General features: G+C 33.7%; 1 protein-coding gene across 1 annotated transcript in view; it reads left to right on the forward strand.

Moving 5' to 3' along the window:
- The window catches only part of LOC111055403, a 273,287-nt gene that overhangs the window by 10,395 nt on the left and 236,543 nt on the right, over window positions 1-26,349 (forward strand). Inside the window, exon 2 of the mRNA XM_039429382.1 lies at window positions 13,862-13,929. Coding sequence (XP_039285316.1) covers window positions 13,862-13,929 — 68 coding nt within the window. The remainder of the gene's footprint in view (window positions 1-13,861; window positions 13,930-26,349) is intronic.

Genomic DNA, 26,349 nt, shown 5'->3' on the forward strand with positions numbered 1-26,349 from the left:
TATTTTATTAAGCAAGAAATTATATTTTTCAATAATTTCATAATGAATTTTCAAAACTAAATTGAGATATTTCGTCAATTAATAATCAATTCTACATTGTAAAAAATGATCTGGCAACAGAGCAAAGCGAGAGAGAGATAGCACTATCCGCTTTGTTGAATGATAGACAACGATAGCAATACCATTGTCAATCAAACACTGCCATTATATCGTGGACCTCTCTATAGTCGTTCATATCATGGAGGAAAGATAGCATAAACTTATGCTTTAAACTTATGCTATGAACTTATGCATAAACTTATGCTTTCTTTCCTCTTTGTCCATACCATAGAGAAATAATAGCATAAATAGATATCCCATGGTATAGGGCGTTTATGTCGCAACTTTTACTGTTATTCCAAGCCGATAGTTGACTTAGTTCTTTCCCATGAAGCTGTGTGACGCTGGTAGTCTCTCAAATTGTGCCGTTCATACACTCTCACCCCAACAAAACAGTAAAAATTTACAGTAATCGGCTTGAGATTACAGTAAAAGTTGCGACAAAAATTCCCTATACCATGGGATATCTACTTATACTAATGTTTCTCTATGGTCCATACTTAGTGAGAAAACATAATTAGTAATGCGTTGTAATTCGATGGATAGATATAATCAGGAAGCAATGAAGAATATTATCAAACTTCGTAAAACACAACAAACAAAAACTTCAAATTCTTCTGACACAGTATTTTCAAAATCCCAAATCAAGACTCCATTTTATATTTCTTCCAATATCTAGCTCTTTTCTCTACCTCCCACGGCCAATGATACATTGATCTGCAATTTCATCGAGTTTTAATAATTTTCAGTACACAAATAGCTTGTTATCGCAGTTTCATAATCAATATTACTTGATTTCATGGCAAGTCAAGTTCTGTTTTTTGTAACGTATGAGTATGATTCTCTTCATTTCAATAAATAATGTTATAATACTTTTCAAATGCGTGTAATTTCATTTCGTATACTAAAGTGCAGTCTTCATTACTTTTGACTTCACATAATCAATATTACTCGATTATGGAATAGCATTATAATCATCAAAGTTTTTTTTGATTGATATGCCATCTCCATCTCCATTCTAGATGGAATTGGGCTACAATATAATAATATTCTTGAATGTTTTTTTAGAATTTTATTGTTGAAAATGAATTGGTATCCCTATTGCACTATCAGTTCAGTTCAGTATGGGACTAGTAGATGGAATTAGGCTAAAATAATATTCTAGAATGGATTTTCCAGAATTGTTAAAAATAGATTGGTATCTCTATTGCACTATCAGTTCAGTTCAGGTATTGGACTAGCACATGAAATTAGGCTATAATGTGATAATATTATCCAATGGATTTCTTGAATAGTTTGGAATAAATTCGCATTAATTGTGCCTTAAGTTCAAGGCTAGATGAGGGAAAGCTATATTAAAATATTTTAAAAATATATTTCTTGAATTGCTTGAAATTAATTTCTGAAAATAGAAAACAGTATCCAGATAAACCGACCATCTAATTTGAAAACTAGACATACCTCTCTCAAAGATTGATCTTTTGGTGAAAATTGGCTCCAAGATTGAAAATGATTCATCATAACTTGAAAAGTAGGTCTACCTCTTTCCAACTGCGGTCTAAAGTCATTGATAAAAACATGAGAGAAAACTGATTTAAGTTGAAAAGTTCTCTCATTTCCTGTGCTCTGCTCTTCACCGATGGAAAGTCTTCTAAACTTTACATCCTTGAAAAGTTCAAAGTTCACAAAGTTTTTTCAGTGTACCGAGACAATTACATCCCAATTTATCTTTTTTCATTTTGCAATGTCTGGGATCATTTCTTAACTTTTCCAATATTTTCAGCAGCATGTTAATTATTATCAATGGTTAAATTACATGGAGAAACAATGTACCACTTGCTCTTGGAGGCTGGATATACAACCACATAAATATATATTTTATATAAGGAAATAGAACATGCTCCAGTCTCCACACCATTATCAATCACTGGTAAACAACGAATAATTAATTCACAGTAGAGTTTGGATGATCAGATTTTTTCCAACCAAAAATCATGAAGTGTAAACAAAACCTCTTTTTGGACAATATCTATCCAAATTTGGGAAAGGAACAGTTTTGGGCTTTAAGCCTGTTGTTCGTTTCCCAATCATTCATAGTTGAGAATTATATTGTAAGTATCAATGTATAAATAAATCAATAAATAGATAGATAAATAAATAAATAACACCACGAATCTAGTGTCATCATGAATTTGTTACAATATTTTCAATTAGTTTCTTTCTACCATTGTTTTGTAACATGCTTCTATTGATTTTGTACACTTATTCCGTAACACGTAACTATTCAAATGCTCTTTTATTGCTGTGTTGACTGTTCGAATTGTCATTCTGTACTTTCTTATTAACCGCTATTTGGGGAGTGGCTTTTTCAGGTCAATTGCAGACGTTCATCTTGATAGGTCACGGCTTTCACCAATAACTGTGCTAGACCGTTAGTAAAATACTGCTGTTCTTTACTTCAGTTTTAGTTTACCAGAGACTGATAATGGTGGAACAACCAAAACCAGTATCTCGATTTTGAATAAATCTTTGGTTGGTCTTTCTATTCAGAACTAGAATTATAAAGAATTTTATTTCCAAGATTGTATTCTTATATGGAAATATTTGATTACCATAATATACCCATCTTACTATATTATACAGTATATAAGAAACCTAACCATTCATGTCACTTTTAATTTTTCATGAAAACTGCAAATCTCCCAGATTTGGTTGATATTGGGGCTATGGATAGAGGTTGGCCTAACAAGTGTCGTGCTAGACGTTTTGCTACAATACAGGATGAGTTTTTCACTGAAACATAGAATCTTTCCTTCACTCTCAGATCAGAGAAATCACTCATCTTCAAATGCTTATAACTCAAGAATAGGAGTGAATCCCCGAAAACAGAAAATTAAAGAGTCTAGGCCGATGTCGGCACTGGAAACAAAAATTACTTATTGAGTTGAGGAGCCAGGAGTGAAGAATATTATACAGATTGAACAACTCCCAGGAACGGAGTAGAAATACATTAATTATTCAACAATAAAATGAGAAATTATAACCAGGAAGCTCAGAATGAAACTCAACAGATACCAGCAGAGCCTAACGCAGGATTGAAAACTTTATCTCACTGATAGGCAATTAAACTTTTTTCCCAAGTTCCTCCTTGTTTATTTTCGTAATTTATGGATAATTTATTCTTCGGAGCTGATGCTTTTTCAGACTACTACTTCTAAATCTATCTATCCTAGGGTAAATTGCTTTCTCAACTACTTTTCAGTAATTGAAATAATATTCAAATTACAGTACAGTATTATATTAGAATTTAATGACAATTTAGAATTGGTACAAGTGAGGGGATTAAGGATGAGGAGGAGGATGTTAATTGTTTCATTCTCAATACAGGAAATTCTTTCTTCTTAGAGCGTTCAAGAATTACAATAGTTACGGTATTTGAGAACATATAACCATAGAGAAACAATAGCGTAAGTAGATATCACCATGGTATAGGGAGTTTATGTCGCAACTTTTACTGTTATCTCAAGCCGATAGTTCATGTAATTCTTCCCCGTGAAGCTGTGTGACACAGGTAGTCTCTCAAATTGTGCCGTTCTTTCCCCTTCACCCCAACAAAACAGTAAAAATCGACAACAATTGACAGTATTCGGCTTGAGATAACAGTAAAACTTGCGACATAAACGCCCTATACCATGGGATATCTACTTACGCTTTTGTTTCTCTATGATATAACTCTATAATCTGTGCATTGTGACATAAGATGATTCACCCACGATATCAAACATGAACGTCTGACACATGAAACAGCCCAACAATTAATTCCAGGCACAATTCAAATTTATACCGCGCAGCAACGTACTAGGTAGACCTTGAAAAAGTAATCTGTTTTTGGAACGGTGTGCCACAATATGAGGAATGGCCGAATCTGTTTTGGGCTGGCTTGTCACGCTACAAGCCAGCTTATATGACGCTATATATATGTGTGTGTGAGTGGGTGTGTATATGATATACATGTGTGTCGATATATATGTATGTCACGGCTTGATAACAAAAAGCAAGCCAACAATACAAGGTGCCAGGTCGAGATTTAGTAGGTGGAAGTGAAAAAGAGAGACAGAGAAAGCTTTACAAAGAGAGAGAGAGAAGAAGATATGGATGGAGAAAGATTTATTGAGAAAAGAGAGGTAAAGAGGATGATACATTGAATTGATAAAGATGTATGGGTAAAAGAAGTATAGAGGATAGTATGGGGAGGAAGTATGGAAGAAGAAGAAGAAGAAGAGGAAGAAGAAGAAGAAGAAGGAGAAGAAGAAGAAGAAGAAGAAGAAGAAGGAGAAGAAGAAGGAGAAGAAGAAGAGTAAGATACATTGTATACAGCCATAATATGACGAGAGAAAGGAATAGTTAGAGGGAGATATACAAACGGTGGTGAGGAAATATTGGTAGAAAATATGAAACAAGGGTGAGAGTAATAATTAGTGGAGAAACATATATGATGAGTGGGAAGAAAAAACAGGTTATTCTAGAAAATGTATACACAATAAATATACATGGAAAGAGATGGTTATTACTCATATTTCGAAAATCCTAATTAGATGCTGTAGATCACCCCGAAGGCCTCTGCTACAGCAAATATTGACAACAGGATGAACAGCTACATATAAATTTGATAAGTGCTACTATTTAAAAATTTTCGAATTCAATTTGGATTCTCGTTCAATAATAATTATTATATCTGGAAAGCGATGAAGTACATAGAGTAAGTAAGGAATATGAATGAGAAAAACATGGAAAGAGTAAGAGAGAAGGTGAATGAATAAAGGTATATGGAAAGAGAGATGAGAATGGATGGAGAACAGATGAGAAGGGTGAGAGGAAAATGGATTAGGGAAGGTAGATGAAAAAGTGTTCAGAAAATAAGAATAAAGGAAGATTCACAATGGGTGGGGAAAAAACCTGAGTAGAATGAAAAAGAATATGAAGTGAGATACACAAATAATTTATTAGTATACACACAATAATACACGAATATATAATAAAGAAGTTATACTAAGTGAAAAGGATTGGAAAGAACTTTACAAAGGAGGGGAGGAAAAGATAAGAAAAGATACAGGAAGATTGATTGATTGATTAATTGCCTTTATTAGGGCGGAGTTAGGACTCCTGGTCCTCTCTACCACACAACCCTTTACAATGATAAAAAATTACATAAATAGATTACACAATAGATAACAAAAATAATTGATTACATAGGATTAATAATAGAAATAAATAAAATGCTTAATAAGAATACAATCACATATAATAAAATAATAAAAGATGATCTTAAACTCGATTTATTAATACAATTAATTGGAAAACAATATTCTAATAGAATATTTCACTTGATAAATCCTATAAGAGAACCAATAAGAAATTATGATGATCTAAAAAAGTTGCCATTCACTCACACACAACAACCTTAGAATAAAGATTTCACAAAGTATACTAATACATGTAATATGGACGAAGAAGGAAAACATGTAAGGAGGGATGCACAAACAGGCGTAAGAAAAAAGGAAATAAGCAAGGTTGAGTGTGAAATTAAAAGATGGATAATGTAAAATGGGTACAGAGAAATGGATGAAGGAAAGAGAAAAAGTAAGAATAGAGAAAGATATACGAAATATGTGTGGAGAGAAATAAACTAAGGAAGGAAGAGGGTGGATAGGAATTATTATGGATGAAGAAAGATAACCCAAACTAGCAGTCATGCGATACTCTCATCACGTACCGCTGCTTATAGCTGTAGCTCATAATTTACAAGCTTATAGCTATTAGCTTATAAGCTAGAGATTATAGCTATAGCTATAAACTGTTAAAACGTTCAGGGCACGAAGCGACTGAGATTGTCATCTGTCATTTGCTGAAGGCATGAAATGTGCATTTATTCCTGAACTTGTTCCAGCATGTATGATTAGAGCCGATAAAATGGGCCAATCAAATTTAGCATGCAGATAAACTGGCAAGTGTCGTGCAGAGCTGTGATCGATGAAGTTTCCCAGGCATAATTCATGTTGATAAACAGTGGTTGAAGATTAACTGAATGATATGTCACCAAAACACAATTGGTGTATTATTTTATGTTGTTTCCAGCTGTACGAATGATCATTATTATTCCCAAACTGGAAACAATTTCAAAAAAACAACAATTCACAAATTAACAATAGAATGATAACAATTTCAAAATTATTTGATTGACAATTCAATATTTTTCCAGTGTATTTAACACCATCTTACTCATAGTGATTGAGCATTAATTTTCCAAACGAATATTTTTTGAATACCGTCAAGACCACTTATTACTGGATACTATAACTCAATCTTGATAAAAATTTTTCTATTTCAATGAAAAATAATGTTCGATTGCAATAAAATTTTTTTTTCAATTTCTTCAGCTTTGATAATCTCTAAATAAGTTGTGTATCAATGAGTTTTCATAGTATTATCAACCAGAGATTCTTCAGAAACTCTAAGATTATTCGTAGATTTTTGATAATATGTGAATAAATCTGTTCAATAACTTTTCAAAATATCGACCAGAAAGTGATAGACTTGAACATTCATTGGTGAGAAGGTCTTATAGAGTTTAACACGTTTTCTTCAAAAAATAACTTAAAAGTTATAATACTAGAATGTGAGATATACGATTCAAATTACAATTTTAAATATGATTTTCCCCCCGAACAAGGCATCAGGTCTGTGTATAGGAAAATTGTCTCTAGCTTCGATAATCTGATAGTTTCCGAACGTGAAAACCAGCTTGAGAAGTTCATGACAATACTAACAGAGCATTCAATTGGAAGGAGAAGTATTGTCCAACAATATGGAGTCTTGACGAAGACGTGAACACATCAGCCAATGGGAATGCTTGAAGGCGTGGACTTGTAGGCCTACTCGCTCGTGATTGGTCGACGTTCTGTGTCGATGTGGATATCCTAGCTGAAATTGAAACTGATATAGATCAATAGAATTGAGGAGAGGAGAAATGGTCAGGAAGCGAAATAGCTTACTTGAGGAGAATGTTCGTATGGAACTGTAAACTATATTCAATCATTATTGAGTTTTCGTGTTTTATTTTTAATTCCATATCTCAAGATTCGAAGTTTGTGAGAGTGAATGTAGTATCAATTTGAAATCAGTTATGAATAGAAGGAACTACAGCGAATCAAACTTGCTTATTCAAATTTTATGTTCATATATTTATTAAACAAAATCATGAGCCTAAAAACAATGAAAAATCTATGACAAATTCCTGTCTTCTCAATCAAAGTGTACAGTATTAAGAAGTCAATTATCACTTGGAATATGGACTTTTCAATAAACATTAAAATACTTGCAATACTCGAGTGTGACTGTCGAGTGTTTTAATGTGTCTCTTGTCTGTTGAGTTGATGTTGTATGTTTTTTTTTTTTTTTAAATCCACTTTTGTACTAGTCCTCAAGGGTATGATTAGTACAGATTCGGTTTTTTTTGTTCATTTCTTTTTTTCCTATTATTTTCCCTCTTCTTTCATTGTAATTTTTCAATATTCTTCTTTTCTGTACTCTTACTATGTATAATTTACTATTGTAATTGTGTTGTTATGGAAGCAATTTTTGGGAGAAATCCTGTATGCCTCCATGTTTTTCATGAATAAATAATAAATAAATAAATAATAAATAAATAAATAATAAATAAATAAATAAATAAATAAATAAATAAATAATAAATAAATAAATAAATAAATAAATAAATAAATAAATAAATAAATAAATAAATAAATAAATAAATAAATAAATAATAAATAAATAAATAAATAAATAATAAATAATAAATAAATAATAAATAAATAAATAAATAATAAATAAATAAATAAATAAATAAATAAATAAATAAATAAATAATAAATAAATAAATAAATAAATAAATAATAAATAAATAAATAAATAAATAAATAAATAAATAAATAAATAATAATAAATAAATAAATAATAAATAAATAAATAAATAAATAATAAATAAATAAATAAATAAATAAATAAATAATAAATAAATAAATAAATAGAAAGAACTTGAAAGATAGTAGTCATTGCACTATTCATTATTGATAAAACTAGTGCCTGTTAGTAGCTCTTGTCCAATACTACGAATTCTTATTACCATGAATAATGGAAATTCAGATTTTGAGCTATAAGTGCAAAATAATAACGTTATAATAGCAGTGTTCGATTAGCAATTGTATTTCTATCCTTGTCTATCATTCAGCAAAGCGGAGAGCGCTATCTCTTTCTCGCTGTGCTCTGTTGCTAGATCGGTTTTTAACAATGTAGAAATATAATGACAAAATATTAAATCTTGATTGTGAAAATTCATTATAATTTAATAAAATATATAATTTTATATATATAACAAAAATATAATTTTCTGCCTAATAAAATATAATAATTGATTATTTTAAACGAAAATGAGCAGTAAGGCAGGTCACACACCATTCAGTCAAGACAAGACTAGTCATGTTTAGTCACAATACTTCACATAGTTGCTTATGGAGTCATGTCTAATTGCAATGACTAATCAGTGTCTGTTGCTTCATAAGCAGCAATGTGAAGTATTGTGACTAGTCATTTCTTGACTAATCGGTGTGTGACCAGCCTTAATATTACATCAATAAACCGGTATCAGTTACCCTCCTTAGACGGCATTGACAAGACAGAGGTTCGGCAACGTTGTTCTTCTATCTTTCTTCACTGCCATTATAACGTGGACCTCACTATATGCAAGCTAAAGGTGCGTACAGATTTACGCGCCGCGAACATGAGCAATTCACTTTTAATCAGCTGGTGCCAAGCTTTTCATATCTGTATCTTACCGTTTCTGTAAAAATACAGATATAATCAGCTGATTAAAAGTGAATTGCTCATGTTCGCGGCGCGTATATCTGTACGCACCTTAAGATGCGCTAAGGTGTAATCTTGATCTGAGGCGTGAACAAAAAGAGCAAGTCGCAGTGTAGATCGATGCAACTAAACAGCAGTGAAATGATAAAAATATTTAAAGTCATTGATGTAGATAACTATTTTTAAAGATATAGAAGAACGCTAGCGAACTGAAATCTTCATATTGACCTGTCCGTTTTGTTCGTACCCTGAAGCACTTTGGATATACTATAAGGCTAGCTACACACACATCGATTATTTTTCGTACGATATTTTGACGTCCTTATAAATTATATAAGATTAAACATATGATTTCAAACAGATGATGTTTGTCAAGCTCCGTTTAATCTGATAGAGTTCATAATAAGGACGGCAAAATATCGTACGGACAAAAATCGATGTGTATGTGAAGGGCTTTAATGATCATTCATTAACTGTTATTCAACTGGTAGTTCTGTGAACAGTAGACCTCTCGCAGTTTTCTCATCCACATGTACCTGATTGAAACTATAGACCTTATGGAAATACAGCAATAGACTGGCTTCTCCACACATCTGTGTAATAATCACTTGTCAGCTGATTTATGATGAATAATTCTATAGTCTGATTTTTAATCAAATATTGGCGTATGGAGGAGGCTCATTTTCCTTTTATATTATCCTTGAAATGCAAAATTTCCAATAAACCTTGTATATAGGTTGACGGGCAATTAAAAAAGGAACATACCTGTCAAATTTCATGAAAATCTATTACCGCGTTTCGCCGTAAATGCGCAACATATAAACATTAAAAGAAATGCCAAACCTTCGACTTGAAAAAAGGAACATACCTGTCAAATTTCATGAAAATCTATTACAGCGTTTCGCCGTAAATGGGCAACATATAAACATTAAAAGAAATGCCAAACCGTCGACTTGAATCACCTCACTTCGCTCGGTCAATAACTCTCCCTGAACATAATAAAAGCAGAGAATGAACTCTCGTGCGTTACAGTGTACTTGATATCTAATTTTATTCTGTCCAATTCCAGCAGCTTTTCTGTAATAAGTCCTTCCAGGACATGATATCTTCAAAGGCCACATTTTTGTATGTGACAGAAGAAATTAATTGGGAGCAGCATACAGCACTCAGTAGAATTGATATGCGTGCAGCTGCAGGGAGGAGATAGAGCGACTAATTACATTAATTTTCCTGAAGCCTTATATGAGCTTGAATTACACCCTTCCCGTATAAGTTCTATTACGAGACTCTGCGGTGCTATACAGGGCTTGTGTGAATTTACATGAATGGCTCGAACTGTGCTAAAACACTGATCCATTATTTAATATGTTGGTGAATGAATTCCTTCAGTTTTCGTATTGATTGTACATAAAAGTGTACAGGAATGTACTACATGCTTTAAATCATGGTTTCTTTAATTACTTGAATGTTCTACTAAGTAATTCAAATTCATTGGAAAATCTTCATGATTCAAATGATGTTCTTTGAATAAAATTATGGGATAGCTTTCAAGGAGAACTTATCAATAATTGTAATTTTGCTTCACAGGTATTACTCATTCGTATGAATCGTATTATAAATCTTGTAATGTAATTAAAAATATTTGTGAAAAATGTACATGCATTTATTCGTTCTATAACGAAATGGAATAAAAACACACATATATTGTTAAATTCTACATGGTACAGGACCATGATTTCGTAGAATTTATAAAACTGTAGAATTTGACAATATATGTGTGTGTTTTTATTCCATTATGGAACGGTTCTACAACATCGTTTTATAACTTTTATTTATGGTTAAAACTAGTATGATTCCATTATATCTTCTCCAAACAATACAATAATTTTTAATTCGATGCAATTTCAAAATTGAGAAAACTATCAATCTATTGAAATAGAAAAGAAAGAACAATTCAAGAATAAATTAATGTTATTTTAAACGAATGACAGCAAATTTCTCTCAAATGAGTTCTCAATTCTTGGAAAAGTTTTCTTAATTCTTGGAATTCTAAGAACTTAATTCACATTCTCAAAAGTTAATATTAATATTCCAATTATCAATATCATGTGTGTGTGTGAAATAAATAAATTGAATAAAATAAATCGATTATCCAGGATCACTATCGAGTTCCTTTATTTAATGAATAGATAAAAAACGTTTTAATTGACTAGCAGCAATTTTTTCTTAATTCGAAGTCTTAATATTCGTTGGTTCATGTTAGTTATAGTCTCTTGATAAAATCATGAAATTGCTTCAACATTATTTGGAGCTTTGAAAAATAGTCACCAGTCAAACCAGGAAGGAGTTATAAGCTATAAATCGCGAATAAAACAAATAGACTATAATTTCTGGTTAGTTTTGAAGGTGATATTGTGGTGATTGTTGATAAAAACAATATAAAAACTTGTAGTACTTTTTATCAAAAACGACTAGTTTCGACCATTGGTCATTTTCAAGTGGAAATGTGAAATTTTAAAATATTTTGAAGTTTTTAATAAAGGACTTCAAGTTTTTATATTGTTTTTATTAATAGCCACGACAATATCACCTTATAGTCTCTTACATTGTTTTCTTAATTTGTTAATTATTGTATATTGTTTGTCAAATTAATATTGTTCTATTAATTGTTTTGTTATATTGTTTTCTATTAATTTGAATTTAGTAGCCTATGTAAGTGAAGTGATTTTTGCGTTAGTTATCTATACCACGGAAAAAAAACAGTGTTATTCGTTTTTCTGTGTCCTTACTGAATAAAAAGTCGAGGTAAATTTCAATCACAGATTTATTAAAAATCGAGGTAAACCAAAACTACATGTAAAGATCAGCAGTACCTTTAATACCTATAAAAGTGCGTACAGATATACACGATGCGAACATGAGCAATTCACTTTTAATCAGCTGATTATATCTGTATTTTTACCGAAACGGTAAGATACAGTTATAAAAAGCTTGGCATCAGCTGATTAAAAGTGAATTGCTCATGTTCGCGGCGCGTAAATCTGTACGCACCTTTATGCTAGTAGTTCTGTGAACAGTAGACATCACGCAGTATTCTCATCCACAAGTACCTTATTGAAACTATAGATCTTATGGAAATATAGCAATAGACTGGCTTGTCCACACATTTATGTAATCACTTGTCAGCTGATTTATGATGAATAATTCTATAGTCTGATTTTTACTCTAATATTTGGAGTATGAAGGAGGCTCGTTTTTCCTTTTATATTATCCTTGAAATGCAAACTATTCAAAAACCTTGTATATACGTCGACGCGCAATTAAAAAAGGAACATACCTGTCAAATCTCATGGAAATCTATTACCGCGTTTCGACGTAAATGCGCTACATATAAACATTTAAACATTCAAACATTTAAACATAAAGAGAAATGCCAAACCGTCGACTTGAATCTTAGACCTCACTTCGCTCGGTCAACTAACGGTCAAGCACTGTTATTGGTGGAAGCCGTCAAGGTGAACGTCTGTCATTGACCTAGACAAGCTAATATCAACCGCTAATTGGGGAGGGGCATGTCTAGGCTAATGCAGACTTTCACCTTGATAGTTCACGGCTCCCATCAATAACGGTGATCGACCGTCAGTATGAACACTGCTACTCTTTACTCTAGTTTCAGTTTATCATAGATTGATAATGGTGTAACAACCGTAACAAGTAAATAGATTTTTTAAATTAATCTGTAGTTGACCGACAATATAGGTCTATCCAGTCTTCTCAATCAAAAAAGTCTATAGTGTAGATAAAAATATAAATCTGAGAATCCTTTTGTAAATTATCAGTCACGACAAGTTTCGGCTATATAATGCCATTATCAAGTCAATAATAATGACTTGATAATCTATAAAAGCGGAATGGCACTCACTGACTGACTGACCCACTCTCTCGCAGAAATAAAACTCTACCAGACCAAGAACGTTCAAATTTGGTAGGTATGTTCAGTTGGCCCTTTAGAGGCGCACTAAGAACAGATTTGGAAAAATTTCTAAAGATACGCCCAAAATCTGCGTTTTTCCAGCGTTTTCTCAGCTTCATCGAGAAAAAATGAACAGAAAATGCTAACATTTAGTACACAGAAGCTCAGCTAGGGTATAATAATGATATGTTAAAAGGAATTTGCAATAACGTCAAAGATACGCCCAAAATTAGCGTTTTCTTGCTTTTTCTCAGATTTATCAAGAACAAATGAACAGAAATTGTTCAAATTTAGTACAGAAGCTAAGCTAGGGTGTAATAATGTTGTGTTAGAAGTAATTTGAAATAACGTCGAAGATACGCCCAAAATCTGCGTTTTTGGCGAGCGAAGCGAGCCCGCTGATCTCATTTTTGGACGATCCAGCCGGGGGTTCAGGGGGCGGAACCCCTGGCTAGACGGATATGGCGAGCGAAGCGAGCCTGACAGCTAGTTGCATTATATAGCTCAGATTTGTATTATTATTCATATTCAAAAGTAGGCCTAAAGAAAAAATACAATAGTCTATAGTCTATGTATTCACCAAACTAACAGCGGTTGCTCTTGTACTAATGTTCACTTTCAACTACTGTATGATAGAATGTTTTATTTTATTCAGTTTTTGTTTTGTTGTAAGATTTGAGAATGATAGAGCTCGCCTTTAATTATCTAGAACCGGCCAATAATATCACAATTTTACTATGAGTGATAATGATTTTACAAAAATGAGATCACTGAAACAACTAAACACAATATCGCAATCCCAATCATCAAACTTTATATTATCTCATTTTAGTGTAATAGTAAACTCAATATTCTTTCTCATTTTTCCAGGATAAGATACCGCTTGGAAGGATTGGTAACAGTGTTTGAACTACACTGGAGCTTTCCAATATTAGAAGGTAATTATTCCATTAACTAAATTCACTTTATGACATTATGAATATCCAGTCGTACTTTCCAATGATAGAATAGAGATAAATATGAAGATATTGTTTCTGAGGAAAAAAGTGACTGCTAGTCGTTCTATTAAATAACAAAAACGTAACTTCTTGAAAATTTTCTATAAATAAAAACAAAAAATTAATTAAATAGTAAGCAGATCGTAATGGATAAAAATATTGAATAATTAAAGTGGTTCTGAACTGTAAAATAAAACTATATTCCTCCACCAAATTATCATTGAATCACTGTGTTTTCAATTTGTGAATGAATTGGATAAAATTAAATTAGTTCAGTTTCGTAAAACAGTTAATTGACAACCTTCTACAGAAAGAAGGAGCAAACCATGAACTGGAGTGAAGTAGATTGTTTTTAAAAATTTCATTCAAACTCCATTTCAATCAAAACTCCAATTTATCATTGAATGACTGTTTTTTCATTAGAAACATTGATTTGAGAATGAATTAGATGAAATGAAATCAGTTTAGCCTCGTGATACAGTTAATCGATAAGCTTCTACAGAAAGAAGGAACAGATCATGAACTGGAGTGAAGTAAACTGCTATCGAAGATTTCATTCCACAATCAAAATTCACATTCACCTTTGACCTATTGTGTTTCATCCCTGAAAGGTTCTATCATTAAACAATGTACAACCAGTCTCTCAATGCTATAGTGGCTCTTTTCCTATAGAAAATATTCACATCCAGTAACAATTCATTAACCTGCCCGCGTTTTATACAAACAATCATCGAACAAGATGGCAACCAAATTGATTGATTGTTCACAATGCTTCTGGCATCAAAATAAATTGAGGTTGTCCTTTGTCATAGTGGAACAATGTACAATAACAAACAATAAACAATGAATTCATTCTGAGAACTGAATTAGTATGACAGTTACCTTCCATCGATTATTAATTCGTTTTCGCTCTGTGATGAGTATTGTCCAATCTAAAAGCACAAAGCAGCCCCGTGACATTTACATCTGTCATTCCAATTCAACGGTGTACTTGGGGACGCTAACCCAAAATAACAAGTGCATTTCGCTTGTATGATTTTGTTCATTTCGGGTTCTATTGTTCCATTGTATTGTTTTCATCAGATGATGAATTTATGAGTTGCTTTGAAGAACAACGAATGTAGACAGATAGCCTGAGGGGTTTAGAATGTATATCTTTTGTATTTTTGTTGCAAATTAATATTCTTTCTACAATATGCATGATTAATAAGTTTTCAAATCCTGTTCATCATAATGATTCTATTTGATGTGAAATGAATCCTCAATTATCTCGATGATTGAAATATGAGTAATCTGATGATTTTATATGCAATATCGGGGACCGAGCTTCGCTCTGGAGTACAAAAGCATAGAACATTTATAACGAGAGAAGAAATTATAATAATATTTATACAGAAATGTTCTTTCTAATCACAGTAAATTTAGATTAATTCCCAGAGGAATGGAAAAATTTCCCTCACAAAGGCTTAGTTGCACAAAAGCCGGTTAGATTTTAATCCTGATTAACTTCACGTGAACCAAATCAGAGAAGACTATTTCGAAAAGATGGATCTACTGGAATTAATCAGGATTGGAAATAGCACGGCTTTTTTTGAAACCGGCACTAAGTACCTGATTGAATGATTACAAAAGTTCAACTGCTGAGTCATAATTTTGACACAGTCCCACACCCATGAACTCGCTTACTCACTTCCATCACCAACAGACGACGAAATAATTATTATCAGCTGTTTTTCCAAGGACGAATGATAATTATCCTTTTAATGTCCTTTAGCGAATTTTCTCAGGGATGAGACCTAGTGCAATAGAATCTTTTTATAATAAACCTACTATGTTCTGAATTTCGTGAGAATCATTAGAGCCGTTTTCGAGATCCAGTGAAATACAAACATATGAACATCTAAACATCCAAACATCCAAACATCTAAACATCTAAACATATGAACATAAAAACAGAAGTTGCTCGTTTAATAGTATAGGATTTTTTTGTGGCGACATTCATATTTTCCCACAGTTTGCATGATTAATACATTTCCAAACTCAATTTGATGTGATGTTGTCGGGAAGTAGTATCTCCAAAGAATTATTTACTGATGGGATTGGAATATCACATACCTGATTAATTCCGCGTTTGATGACAACTCCAACACAACACGATAATTTTCCACTTGCGTATAGTAGTGTTATAATTGAATGAAAATGATATTTGATATTGTCAAAATCACTGATTTCCGGAAACCATTCGAAATACCAGTTTTGGTTAACACACCATTATCAATCTCAAGTAAACTTACAGCTTGAACATTAAGCAGTAGGATATGTATATTGAGGTCCACGTTATAATCGCAGTGGAGAAAGATAGGATAAAAACGTTGCCGTTCCTCTGTCTTGTCAATGCCTTCTACAGACGGTAGCTGATACTGGTTTATTGATGTAATATTAACTGTTCATTCTCGTTTAAAATAATCTATATATATAAAAGCGAAATGGCACTCACTCACTGACTGACTGACTGACTGACTGACTGACTGACTGACTGACTGACTGACTGACTGACTCACTCACTCACTCACTCGCAGAACTAAAAATCTACCGGACCAAAAACGTTCAAATTTGGTAGGTATGTTCAGTTGGCCCTTTAGAGGCGCACTAAGGAATCTTTTGGCAATATTTAAGCTCTAAGGGTTATTTTTAAGGGTTTAAAGTTCGCCTTTTAGCATGTATATTCTTCTTCTCCAAATCTCTTAATTATAATTGAAATTTCCATATCATATGTTACTATAGAACTATAATCTAGATAGAGTACCTCTTCGAAACAGTTGTTAACTGGCAACTAAATTAATAATTTTGTCAGGTTGGCATTAAGTTGAGTTGACTTTGTTGGGTTGGCACCAAGTTGAAGATTTAAATGCATTTATCGCGGAAAAATTGATTGGGCACTGCTACTTCAATTCTGGGAATATTATATTACTAGCCGTCAGGCTCGCTTCGCTCACCATATCCGATTAGCCAGACTGGATCCCCGACTGGATTGTCCTAACATATGATAAAAATGCTCAAATGAAAAATGCAGGCGAGCGAAGCGAGCCTGCTGATCTCACTCCTGGACGATCCAGTCGGGGGTCCAGGGGGCGGAGCCCCCTGGCTAGACGGATATGGCGAGCGAAGCGAGCCTGACGGCTAGTCAATTATATTTTACTAAGCAAGAATTTTTTTTCCAATCATTTCATAATGAGTTTACATGATAATGATGAAATATCTTGATAATTGATTATTATTCTACATTGTTAAAAGACGATCTGGCAACAGAGAAAAGCGAGAAAGAGATAGCGCTATCCGCCTTGTTGAATGATAGACAAGGATAGAAATACCATTGCTAATCAAACACTGCCATTATAACGTGGACCTCACTACAGTATAGGTGAAGCTCTACGATTGGTCATCAGCTTTTAACCAACGGAGGTTGATCTCTACTGCCATTCGCCGAGGCAAGACACGCCCAAATGTTCCAAATATGGTCATGAGTCCCGGTGAACAATAAACAATGAGGAGAAAGCTAGCAACTAACAAAACCAAATAGATTATACAGTACCACAACATCAGCTTCAGAACAACACAGGAAGTTCTCCACTATTATTTGCGACGTGGAATTTCTGTATTTCATCTTGAAATTGAAAACAAATTTGCCAAATCACACAACCGTTCGATAGTAATTCATTTGAAAAACATTATTGTTCTCAACAAAACAACACCTATGCTAGATTAACATCAAATTATAATTAATGTATTATGAATCGATTATAATAAATTTATTACTAGAAACAAACTGGAATTCTATCATAGCCCTATTTCATGAATCAATGAACTGAAGAAATGGAGAAATATTAAGTATAACTGACACATTCTCGTTCATCCATTTCTGCAATGGATTTCAACAAAAGCAGGGTCGCATTATCTCATACACCTGAAAACACATGTATTTCAGTCGAAATATACACGTGACCATGATCGCATTCCCTTAATCTACCATGACAGAGAAAACTTATACTAATTCAACATAACTTATATAGTTTCATTGTTCTATTCTATGACCATTATTTTGATCAATAATTGAATAATTTATACATATTGTAGCTGCATTTATTATAAACTGTACCAATCACGAGGCCGATAAATAAATTGAGTTCATCCAGTTAAAATCCTACAGAGAGATTGATCTAATACTGACATATTTCTCTACTAGAAACATTAATATTTTTCATTCAAATAATGCTGACAGTTAAGTGTGGATTTCAGCACCACAGCATATCATTCGGCCAGATTTGGCACTGAATTAGGGAAGTCGAGAGAAAGGCAGATCATCTTGGCAGATTTCCCGTACTTGAAATCACTAGCAGGCAGGCAGCAGGTCTCATGAGCTCACTATCTCACGAGCTCACTAGTTCACGAGCTCACGAGCTTGCAGATTGTCTCCGATATTTATTTCGCCAATTTGAAAAGTGTCTCCTAAATCCGGTCACTATCTGCATTGCAGCAAGGGATTCCCGATGAAAGATGTGGAATTGTGTTGTTTGTGATGATGAAACTGTATGGTTTGGGTTATAAATGCAGAAGATTCCCAATGGAAGATGATATGAAATTGTGTTGGAGTTGATGATAAAAGATAAGATTGTAATGGTTCGGGTTGGAACTGCAGATGTCAACTCATTTATCGAAATGTGATAATGAACCGCATGATTTTCCTATTGTATACTTCAAGGGATCTTGTTGAATACGGTACTTGTTGATTGGGTGAAGAGGTTTGGTGATTATCATTCATTCCAATAGAAGGATCACTTTGTGAATAATTTTCATTTTTTCCAATCAATTGATAACTATAATCGGAAAATATTCAATTCCATTTGTTATGTATATTAGAATGTAGGCTATTTGAAGAACTTCAGAAATTAATGGCGTGATCTGGTCTGGTTCAAGAACATTGATTTTTGGAAAGAATTTGATGAAACATGATAGATAGATAATATAGAGAGACAAAGAGTGAGGAAAAGATTCTCCAAAGTGGAAGAAATCAGGAAAGATGTCGTATGAAAAAAGAGAGATTTCCTATTATGTAAAAGCAGTGGGGAGAGATAGTGAGACAATGATAATATAGAGGATTATGTGATTATTATTCATTGACGGGTTAGCAAACGGTTTAAAAACTTGACCAACTGAAAACTTGATCTTGAAAAATTTAAAATAGGCCTTCAACCATCCTCGGTGAATTGAAAATCTATATGCAAGATTCCAAGTTAATCAGTTCAGTAGTCCAGACGTGATGATGCGTCATTCGTGTTTATTGACTATTGTGATAATGTGATATTTTTTTATTTATGACTGCCAGGTGACCCGTGCTGCGCAAGGGTTAATCAAAAACTTGAAAAACTGAAAACTTGATCTTCTGAAATCTTGACAAATTCAAAATAGGCCTCAAACCATCCTCGGTGAATTGAAAATCTATATGCAAGATTTCAAGTTGATTAGTTCAGTAGTTCAGTCGTGATGATGCGTCATTCGTTAGTGTCCTATCCCGTACGTGTATAAGCTAATTATTCTCTGTATTATTATATTATAGATTTTATAAAGGATTTGACGATATGTGATGAGTCAATCAGAGATTGAAAAAGAGATCAAGGAAGAAAGAGAGAGATTGATTGATTGATTGATTCATCTATTCATCACATGCCAGGTCTTGAAAAACCTATTGCATTCATAACATTACAACATTGCCAAATTACAAAATGATAATAAATTAATAAATGAAAAATATTATTCTAAATGAACAAAAGAAGTAATATTAAGTAAAATAATTAAAAAATATGAAAGTAAGACAAAAAAAGCATAAACTCATCACAATTGGAAAATATTAAGATACATATGATGAAGAATGATAGAGAGAATGAGTGAGTGAATGAGTGGGAGAGAGTGAGAAGGGAAGAGAGCATTCTACATTCAAAAGGAATGTAGACTGTTATAGGACCACACTACACGTGGGAGCGTAACCATCATTCAGTCTCCAAAACGTCCACTGAGATGATAAAACTATTCATGAAAGTTCTGTCAAGTTCATCATTCTTCTCTCTGCAAATGTTTTTGATTGTTGTACGCTGACACTCAGAGAATGTGACGATTGTTGGAATTGTTGCGCGAGTGATGAACCGTGCAAGTTTTGACGTGCAATTTGGTCCCACTCTGTCTCTGCACAGGTGGAATTAACCAGGCATCTCCAGCCTGAGGTATTTGGCAAGCGAGTATTTGAATCATGGGAAGCGACCGGGCGAGAGCCGTGATGAATTTTCTGAATGTCGTTGATTCATTGTCATCGTGAATGATACGTGATTCCTTGTTCCATGATTACAAGAAATAACCAACTACATAACCAACCTATTATTTTACTTCCAAATAGCCTAAGCATAAGCTTTTGAGTTTTGTTGCCTTTGGCATTCGATCCACATGAATTCAAATTCATTGCCATTAAACCATGAGACCTATTAATTATCAAATAAATAAGTTTTCCATAACTAAAACAACAAAACACTTCAACCTATATTTCATTGTTTGAGATTAGGTGTCATGATTACAAGACACCTATTTCGTACTATGTGTAACCTTATCGAAATTTGGGAGAGGAATAGCACAAGGTTACCTTATTTTTCTGTCTCCCTATCATTTTTGATGACGTACTTTTTTATGAATCAATAAAGAATAATGATGATAGTGATGGATCGTCCAATATTTGTTCCCTTATCACGTGAATATAATTTGTAACAACAAAAACTATGAGGTACCGTACGTAAAAGAAGTACAATGAAAAATGGAAAGTAGTCAACAAAAATGGAATCCAGTGAAACCCAGGCGCGTATGTACCGTCTCTAAAAGGGGAAAAATCAACTGTTCGTTTGAACCTGGAATGAAACCCATTATACTAAAATGTGATCAAACCTTAATGTAATCGTGGATCAGCATTGAATGTAGATAGTGCATATGGCCCCTGAACATTAAGGCCACTGTAGCCTTAGGCCGGTTACAGAGCTCGACCGACCGTCAGTGCGTATGTACCATCCTGACCGTACGCATCCATACATCAGTTTTTCACATTCAGAGCTCCTGACCATCCTGACCATACATCTGTTTTTCTGACTCACAAAATGGACCAAAATGGACGCCTTTACAGATTGTTTAATTGCAGCTTATTATCTTTGTAAACGAAAGATTAAAAGACGTAGATATCAAGTTCACCCGATGGTCGCCCAAAGAGCATTTCAAAGGGAATTAAGTACATCATTATACGTTCAATGTCAAGCTCTATAACCGGCCTTGACACGGAATTCATATAGTTGCGGGACAACTGACTACGGTTACATGAGCATTTAAATCCGATTCCAGTGGATTGATATCTATCCCAGGTATCTATTTATTTATTCACATTCCATGAGAAACAAATCGACAATCACTGCTTGATGAGGGCTAATCTTATTTATCTGGAAATCGAAAATTCTTGTACCCTCTTTCAGAAGCTTTTATTCACATCTTTCAAAATGTTTTCAAGGTGTTCCACTCTACAGTGGGAATGGCATTAATATGTTGAAACATGTTGTAAATAAGAGTTGTTCAAAAAAGTTACTTAGATTCTGTATTTCCAGTTAAAAGAATCATAATTATACATGATCGGGAAAGGAGCAACAGGCCTCGTCAAAACCAGTCACTCATTGGGAATTAAGTAGGGAAATCTTTATTTGTAACTGGAGAAATTGATTTTCCATCTGTTGAATTTTGGAGTCAAATCTCGATTGTTTAATTTGATCGATGGAATCCTTCCTCATGAGTTCATAATTTTCAGTGATTTTGTTTATGTTACTTTCCAGTCCGTATGATCTATAGAAGCTTAACTTCATTCCAAGTACACTTGATAAATATGCACCTGGCAATGCACCCAATACTATTATATTAAGCGAGCAATTTCTGTTCATCTGTATATACTTTCATATTTGATTAATTATATTAATTGGTTATATCTATTTATGGTTATTTATGTCCAACGGATCTCGAAAACGGCTCTAACGATTTCCACGAAATTTGGAACATAGTGGGTTTATGATACAAAAATTCGATTGCACTAGGTCTCATCCTTGGGAAAACTCGATGAACGACATTAAAAGGATCATCCTTTGCTGAAACAGCTGAGACTTTTGTCGTCTGTGGATAGTAAAAAAGTGAGTGAGCGAGTGAATCTGTGGAAAATCAAAATATCGCATCCCTGAAATTTATAAGCTGACGTATAGGGCAGCTGTAAAATATAAACACGATCATTTTAGAGAATTGTGTTCTGTTTATTAATAAATTAAAATAACGAACGAAGCTCGGTGCCCCGATATTAAATTATTCAACTGTGTGGCAATGATGATTTGAATTACGGTACATAAAGTTGCAGGAAATTTTTAATTCACCTTACAAAAACCTAGATTTGAACTTGTTTATGTCACTCCTCACTGTTTTTATAAGACACTCTATGTGAGAGTAGATGGTGCTTACAGAAACGTCATGTCAGGTGACTGAGAGAAATGAAAATTTTGTTCCGCTGATATCTTCATCTTCATATCACGCTTGGATAACGCGGAGACATGTTGAGGGGCAAAGTGAGTCTCTATAAGGGATGAAGCGCAGTGGTGAATCTTTGTGAGAGATGAAGCGCTGGATGAAGCGCTGCGCTGCGGGGAATGTCGACATTCCTTGGCAACAAGAGGATAAGTAACACAAACCAGACAGTTTTGGCAGCTGGGAATTTCGCTTTTCGCCGTCATTTTTTCACTTTCCTCCCCGACGTCGGAGTGAGCGGAAGGAGATGAAAGGAGGGGAAGAAAGAAAATGGGAGAGAGAGGATGAGGGAGAGAGTCTTTTGTGAATGATGATGTGAGAGAATTAGTTCAGATTAGATAAGATTGTTTTTTCCATGTAGATTTTTTGGCGTAGATTCTAGTCTACTTTATTGTAACTAACATGAGAGCGAGCTAATTGAAAATATGACAAACTTTCAGTGACTTTATTGACCGAGCGAAGTGAGGTCTAAGATTCAAGTCGACGGTTTGGCATTTCTCTTAATGTTCAAATGTTTGAATGTTTGAATGTTTAAATGTTTGAATGTGTGAATGCTTGAATGTTTAAATGTTGCGCATTTACGGCGAAACGCGGTAATAGATTTTCATGAAATTTGACAGGTATGTTCCTTTCCTTTTTGCGCGTCGACGTATATACAAGGTTTTTTTGAAATTTTGCATTTCAAGGATAATATAAAAGGAAAAAGGAGCCTCCTTCATACGCCAATATTGGAGTAAAAATCAGACCATAGAATTCATCATAAATCAGCTGACAAGTGATTACACAGATGTGTGGAGAAGCCAGTCTATTGCTGTATTGCCTTAAGGTCTATAGTTTCAATCAGGTACTTGTGGATGGGAATACTGCGTGAGGTCTACTGTTCACAGAACTACTAGTAGAATAAATCTGAGCTCAAAAATTATGGAAAAATATGAAAATGCATGGAATTAGATGATAATACGATCCACAGAGGATAATAATTAACACGATTTCACAATAAAGCAGCATGTAGATACAGGGTTCAATCCTGGATAACAAGAAAAATAATTAGTCAGTTAACTCCCGTGTTATCAAATGAGAACGTTAAACTACCGATCACGGCTGATGATAACAGCGAAAGGACAATTGATTGACGTCTTGAATCATCCACTCAGGCGTTGTGGAACTTTCGTAAGGGGACTCCCCACCAATACGAGTATAAGGAATATAATACTGTATAAATATGCTGTGTTGTATCAGAGACAAGCAATATATCCAGTCATATGATATAACAATCTTATGCTTATCCTTTATCTATGGTTGTATCCATAACAAACATCAATCTTCAATCTATATATATAAAAGCGAAATGGCACTCACTCACTCACTCACTCACTGACTGACTGACTGACTGACTCACTCACTCACTCACTCACTTCACTCGCATAACTAAAAATCTACCGGACCAAAAACGTTCAAATTTGGTAGGTATGTTCAGTTGGCCCTTTAGAGGCGCACTAAGAAATCTTTTGGCAATATTTTAACTCTAAGGGTTGTTTTTAAGGGTTTAATGTTCGTCTTTCAGCATGTATATTCTTCTTCTCCCAATCTCTTAATTATAATTGAAATTTCCATATCATATGTTACTAAAGAACTATAATCTAGATAGAGTACCTCTTCGAAACAGTTGTTAACTGGCAACTAAATTAATAATTTTGTCAGGTTGGCATTAAGTTGAGTTGACTTTGTTAGGTTGGCGCCAAGTTGAAGATTTAAATGCATTCATCGCGGAAAAATTGATTGGGCACTGCTACTTCAATCCTGGAAATATGATATTACTAGCCGTCAGGCTCGCTTCGCTCGCCAAATCCGTTTAGCCAGACGTTTAGTCTGGACCCCCGACTGAATTGTCCCAACATGATAAAAATGCAGGCGAGCGAAGCGAAGCCAGGCGGAGCCCCCTGGCTGGACGTATATGGCGAGCGAAGCGAGTATTATACAATGTATTATACAATGAGCTACACAATGTAATACAATGATCTCACATAGTATGTATGAATAAGTTGAATTTTATTTTAGAACTGGAAATTATTGCTTAATACAGTGGGTTGGATGACTGTTCACTTTCTAGAAGAAGGATATTGTGAAAAACTTCCTCTCTCCAATGGAAAAAATGGAAAGATGATTGATTGATTGAGTACTTTATGTAGATAACAATATATACTGGTTTATGGACTTATATACAATAGCTCACGATACAGCAAAATTATAGATGAATTTACATAATATAGACTAATTATAGACTAATAATTAAAATAATTATTGAACTGTATATGATATTAAAAAAGCGATTTGTAATAAATATAGATAATTATATTGTTATGTATCTACATAAATTAGCGGTGCTTTGGACATATCAATGTCCATTCTTCGGAAAGAATATTGAAAATATCCTTCTCACTAACTCTCTACGAAACCTGGTGATGATGGGAGAATACCCATGATGGGGAAATGGAAAAGAAAGAAGGAAGAGGAAGTGAATGGGATTGATTGATTGAGTACTTTATCTATGTAGATTACAATATATACTGGCTTATACACTTATACAATAGCTTACAATACAGCTAAATTATAGATGAATTTACATAATATAGACTAAGAAAATAATTATTGAACTGTATATGATATGAAAAAGCAATTTGTAATATAATAACTGTAGATAATCATATTGTTATTCATCTACATAAATTGGCGGAGCTTTGGACATATCAATGTCCATTCTTTGGAAAGAATATTCGAAGAAGGAGATAAGAGAATAGAAGAAGGAGATAGGGAAGAGAACAGAATGAGATACTGGAGGGAAAGAGAGAGTACAGAAATAGAGAGAAGATCCGAAAATTGTGGAAGTGGAGTTAAGGAAACTGTAAACTGCGTTGTAATGGGCGAGAGCGTTGAGGCTTTCAATCTCCTTAAAAATTAGGCGCCACGCGGAAAGGAAGAGTTTACGTTGGTGGTTTGAGTCGAGTCTGGCGAGGAGGCGACTCAATTTCACTCTCGTTTGAGCAGCCGTCTGCCCTCCTCCTTAGGGATGGATGGCTCCTTAGGGAGCTGCTCATGACTCATGACCCACATCTTGAATCTTCCCTGTCACAGTTAAGGTGAAAGTGTGGTTGATATTCCATTTCTATAGAAAACTCTTTCCAATGGACTAGATTTTGTGCACTTTTCCAACACTTCAAATACGACATAGCGGTCAAAATTTTATGAATGATAGCTATCAGCTTTTAATTCACAATTGAATAGCTAACAATCCTAACTCACAATCAAACAGTTAATAGCTATAAATAAAAATTAGAAATTTAAGTACCCTTTTAGATTGTTCAATCACCACATGTTTCGGTTATATAGAGTGAGTCATATGTATGGGAACCCATCAATAAGTTGGAGACTTTTGTAGATAGAATATTGTAACTTTCAGGATAACAGGATAAGTTATTGGTCAAATACTCTACCTTTTGAGATACAACTGAATTTCAACCCCTCATTAGCGGGTGTCTTGTAACACGAATACATTAAATGTAAACACCCATTGTGTGGAACGTGATTTTAAATGCCTTTTTAGAACCAGAAAGACGGCATCAATGAGAATGTTCTATGATATTTGTATCCAAAATGGCGGATGATTGAAGTTTCAGTTTTTAAAGAAATGAGGGGTTGTAAAGTAGCTTAGATTAGTGGGACTGCTAA

This window comes from Nilaparvata lugens, chromosome 5, assembly GCF_014356525.2.
Source record: "Nilaparvata lugens isolate BPH chromosome 5, ASM1435652v1, whole genome shotgun sequence".
NCBI classification, from domain to species: domain Eukaryota; kingdom Metazoa; phylum Arthropoda; class Insecta; order Hemiptera; family Delphacidae; genus Nilaparvata; species Nilaparvata lugens.